The sequence below is a fragment of the Morone saxatilis genome, unplaced genomic scaffold, assembly GCF_004916995.1.
Source record: "Morone saxatilis isolate NCDOM2014 unplaced genomic scaffold, NCSU_SB_2.0 Contig17, whole genome shotgun sequence".
In the NCBI taxonomy this organism is placed as follows: Eukaryota; Metazoa; Chordata; class Actinopteri; family Moronidae; genus Morone; species Morone saxatilis.
Window position 1 is genome coordinate 18,158,960 of NW_023339729.1, and position 5,350 is coordinate 18,164,309.

At 42.8% G+C, this 5,350-nt stretch overlaps 1 protein-coding gene across 1 annotated transcript; it reads right to left on the reverse strand.

The window, feature by feature from the left end:
* Positions 1–2,733: 2,733 nt before the first annotated feature.
* Positions 2,734–4,753, reverse strand: LOC118327368 (early growth response protein 1-B; the record flags this gene model as incomplete). The annotated part of the gene is given in 1 exon segment (XM_035660695.1): positions 2,734–4,753. A coding segment is annotated over 1 exon segment (1,331 nt), but the record flags the coding sequence as incomplete, so codon positions are not given.
* Positions 4,754–5,350: the final 597 nt, after the last annotated feature.

The following is a 5,350-nucleotide window of genomic DNA, read 5'->3' on the forward strand; positions in this document are numbered from 1 at the left end:
GTAAGTACATATCATTCTGCATTGACACTTATCCTCAGAATTTGGGCCCATCTAATCCTTCACTGTCATTTTAAGGATTTTTTTTATTTAATCCTGAGCCAAAGTACTCATTTGGTACAGCAGATAAATAGTCCCATTGACTTATCCAGAAGCAATCCTACATCAAGCGATTAATTGGATGAGACAATGAAGAAGTGAAATCACATCTGTTCATGGTTTTCTCTCTGGTTACATATGGAATATGTTAGTCACACAGAGACATTACCTTGGATAAACTCCCCCAATGCAACAGTCCTAATGTTAACATATTTGCATTAGTAATATCCTGGCAAGGATTTAATGGACTTGATGTGCTACCATTCACAGCAGAGGTCTGCGTTCTGAGAAAGCATGGTTCTCAGTGGCGGTCATGTGCCCTCCCTGCACAATTACTTAATGGCTTCAGCAATTACGCACATCGACAGGAGTAAAAATCATAAATGTCAGTCAGTGGAAAAGAACTGATTTATGTCTTTTGTCTGTATGAAAGCATGAGTTAGGAAGGTTTATGACATTGTAAACGTATTCGATAAAGACAACACAGCTGAAGCCGTACGCACATGCTGTAGATATATCAAGGACCATTTACAGTATGCAAATGTGAATTTGAGCTTCCAAATGCACAAATGCAGAAATTCCATCACTGGCCAGAGTTCAATAACTCTTCAGTCTTCAAGTGACTGGATAATGGTCACTGTGACTGCACATCACTGCAATTCAAAACCTCAACTATCCATCACTGGACAATGTTTGCCACTGAATCAACATGGATAGGGGAGTGCGTTTTGATGCTGGTTGGGCTCTGTGCTATTGTAAGTGATGATGAGTGATGGACAGGAGAGGATGGGTACATACTATTCACAGTGCTCCATGTGGCAGCTTGCATTTTCACACTGGTACAGTATGTTTGTCAGCTACAGACAACGCAGGCACTTACGCACTGCCGTGGGCAAGCAAAGTAGTGTTCTGCCAGCCGACTGCGTCATGGGCACATGCATGTCCTACGTACCACCGCGGAGTCCCTGGTACACGGCTGCATGGCTTGCAGTGACAGATTGTAACATCTTGGCATCCTAGAAAGATGCACAAAGCATCTTGAAATTCCAGTTTAAGTTTAGAAACAACAGTCATCTCCCCATAATCTCTTGCATGTACACTTTGCACTATAAATGAGACACATTCGCTTACCTTAGCCATTATTTGTACTATGCTTCAAGTGTTCACTTCAAATGAGAATGCACTGCAATTTGGGTCTGTTCTTTGAAGTGACATACACATTGTGTATGCCCTCCCTATCAAAAAAAGAAGCAATGGCTGGCACCACTGTTTTTTTTCTTTTCCTTTTTTTATTCTAGTGGAGAGGCTTCAAGGCACAGAGACCATTAACCGCGTTTACAAGAATGCACAGGCAGTTTTGACAAGAGGAGACTTCAGTATCACCATTCTTTGAGAGAAAAAAAATATGTGATAATAGACCATAATCGCGTTCAGCAATTGAGCGGAAATTAATATCCTTTTATTGCAAAAATGGATGAGTGAATGAACAAAGGAATGAATGAACTGGGAGCATCAGATCATGTCACTGACATGGCAAGAAAATGTCCTGTTTAACAGGTTTCCTGTAGCGATTACCATGGTGCCCATGGTGTTCATCTCCACATTTACAACATGAGAAAAGTGATCTTTGAAGTCAAGGGGATTCAGAATCACAGCGCTGAGTAATAGGGTATTCACTTTAATGTGTTTGAGTCACAGGGCAGAACTGTGATGTCTTATGTTAGGGCTACAGTGTGGTGCCACGGGTGGACTGTCATAATGTATATTTTGGGAAGAGATACACTCATCTGAAGGCTTGGATGGGGGGTTCCAATGCTGTATGAAACAGATGGGCAAAGTGAGAATGAGAAAGTAGTGGTTGTTCATTCTAAACCATGCACAAGAAACTTGCTGCTTCCAGAAAATGTTTATTTTGTTCATAAACTTTTCATAAAAATAACAACATCAATATTAATTTAAAGTATTGTAGAAACTGTATATGTACAAAATCTTTACTTGAACAGTTAATATAACTTAAGGCGAGTTAAATTACTTTTTTGCAGTACCCTGTTGGTGACAATCTCACCAAACTCTCAACATTGTTTTGTTTTTTGCTAAAGTAAACATTTCAGCATACAGTATCTCCAGCAAAAGGTACCAGGAGTCAAAACCCTTTCATCACCAAGGTAAAGTCCACAGAAACTCGCAGCAATGTGTGCTACCTGATTACTCAAAAGCAATGTTTATATGATTTGCTAGTCATTTTCTAGCTTGATTAAACATACTTCTGTACATACTGTAAAATCATTTTTGTTGAAAAGCCGTACCACAACTAGTTAACATACTGGTCCCTGTTAAATCTAGATCAGCAGTTCAATGAAATAACTCTTATCATACCAACAATGGGATGAAGTGTGAAAATGTTTCTGATATCAAATTGTAACATTTAAAATATTGTGTTACTAAACAATAGCCCTCGAAAACCAAGACATTATTAATGATTTAGAATACATTTCACCTTGATAAATGATGCTCAAATGTGATAAATGTAAAATATACAGTTAGCTATAAAAATACAAAGAAGTACAGTAATACAAATATATTTATTTTCCATTTATGATATATCTTTCACAATTGTAATAATCCAAACAATTGTAACACAACACAAAGACCAATGACAAAAAAACACTGACAGCCAAATGATAAGAAGTTAAACAAACACTAAATTTGATCAAAGATGGACAGCTTTATGGTCAAAGCCATAAATATGTTAGCCTACATTCATGTCAATAACCCTCACTGTGCAGTGAAGGAGTACCTTGACAGAGGTTGATATTCCAGTTAAAGGAAAAAGAACATTGACATAAACATGCATTTTAAGAAACATAGTCCAAACCATTGCTCTAAGAATGCTAAAAGCAGAAAATAAGAATCTTAAATGGAGATATTAATAATCTGTAAGTGCAATCCGTCCAGGCTCAGAGGCGATGGAGGTTGGAGCTGTCCAGATGAAGAGGTGCTGAACAGCAGTCATGCAATGCCGCAGCAGAGAGGTTTTGGCTCTACTGACAGTAACAGCAACAAGTCACTGTTGATCTGTTTACCGACTTTTACAACTTATGCATATTTGCATAAAGTCAGCAGCATCAGCAGCAGGCAATAAGGCCGAAGCAGACCTCTTTCTCCCTTTCTGCTCCTAAAAAAAACTGCAATATATTCGCAAAACCTCTGCTGTCAGGCATTGGCTTGCCAGGCAAACCAACTCAGACATCAACTTGTAGTCAGCTGGCTTATCTTCCAAGACGGAAAGATCCTAATATTGTATGTGTGGACACATAGCCTTGTCTTCAAATTCCCTCGGGAAGAGTGAATGGCCATGCTCCGGTGGTCACCTGTGGCTTTATTTCCATTTTCTCCTTCTGTTTCAGGTGTACGCGTCCGTGTCGTTTCCTCTCGTCGCTGCGGGCGAACCGTTTGCCGCAGACGTCGCAGGAAAAGGGCTTCTCTCCGGTGTGAGTCCTGGTGTGGGTGGTAAGGTGATCGCTACGGCTGAAACTGCGCAAACAGATGCGGCACTGGAAAGGTTTGTGGCCCGTGTGGATACGGATGTGCCGGTTGAGCTCATCCGAGCGAGAGAAGCGCCGGTCGCAGCTCTCCATGGGGCAGGCGAAGGGTTTCTCTTTGGCTGGGCCGTGAGAGGCGGCGGGGCTCTTTCTGGCCCTGGGGGGCTTCGTCGCACGGGTGGTGTAACTTTGGGCAAAAGAATCTGGCAACAAGGAAGAGTACAGGATGGAGTCTATGGTGCTCGGTAAAGCTGGTGATGTGTATAAGGAATCGCACTGATTAGATGGCTGTGGGGGTTCGGGGAAGGGTTTCAGGTTAGAGGAGAGGCCCATTGGAGGTGGTGGGAGGTAATTATTGTACAGGGGGCTGGAGTAGCTCTGAGAACAAGTGTCAGAGAAACACGGTTCCTGTTTGATACCTCCCTCTACTTTAAACTCCATCTCTGGGTTGGGGCAAATTGGGGGAAACGTGTCTAAAAGTTCCTTAACATCCATTTGCTGGTCAGGGGGGAAGTCGCTTGACATCGGGAAGGTTTCTGTCTGGAAATTCGTCTCCAAACACTCCGACTTGTTAAATGTCCCCCACTCGTAGCAGCTGCTTTCAAACTCATTCTTGACTACGACAGGGAAAGAAGCGGCCTCTGACTTTGGTTCATCCTTCTTCTGGTTCGGAGCTCGGGAGGAGCCGAAGCTCAGCTGGGAAGTGGACGGGTCTTGGGTCTGGCTGCCGGCCTGATCATCAGCATACCTCGGGCACGTTTGGTCTGGAGAGTATACAGGGGGAGAAGGTCCGGAGCAGGTGTAGGATTGCCTCTTGATGCCGGGGTCTCCAAAATTGCCATTGCTGCTGTCCATCGGCGCAGGCGATGGATAAGTTCCCCGACTGTTGCCGCTCTGTTGCACTTCTGAAAGTGGCAGTGTAGATATACCCACGATCTCAGTGATCATATTTAGGAGTGTTTCGGTGCTGCACGGCGCTCCCTGAGATGCCTCAACATAGAAACTGCCAGAGTAGGCGAGCGAGGAGGGGGTGTAGGTGTCTTTTGGGCACTCGCATGGGTTAAAAGCAAATTCCGAGTTGGAAGCTTCGGTTTTAAGGGTTGCAGGGGTTCCTTCTGTTGAATTAGAAAGAGAGAAAACTTTGTCATCGCGAGTGTTTTTATATGCGAGAATCATTGCAATTGAAACGAGGAGGAAAATCAGCGTTACATAAACACTCATGCGTATTTTGGCACAGGGATGCCTCGATAATACGCCTTCATGTACACGACTGCACGAAAAGAGTTATCGTTTTTCTGCAGTGCTCATATTTAACACATTTATCATTCTAATGCATGCACATTTCATCGACTGTTGTGCAAAGATGCGAACTCACCGTGGCCAAATTGGGCAGGTAGCCCCCGCTCTGCATCGACATACACCTCCTGGTTATCTTTCCGCACGCTGTTGTCCATTCCCAGGGAAGAACTGTTGCAGTTCTCAAACTGAGGGTAAAAAGAATCTTTCGCGTTCAAATCCATATTGTTCAACATAATGATGCACTTAGAAGTCCGCCTCTCCCAGGGAAAAAGGTAAAAGGGAAAATGTAAAAAAAACAATTATGCAGATGACTGTTTTCTTTCAACCCCCCTTTTGATGGCTTTCAACAAATGATCCAAAGTGGTGTGTCAAAAGGTGTAAAAAGCAATTAAAGGTATTCCTTTTCGTCTCTG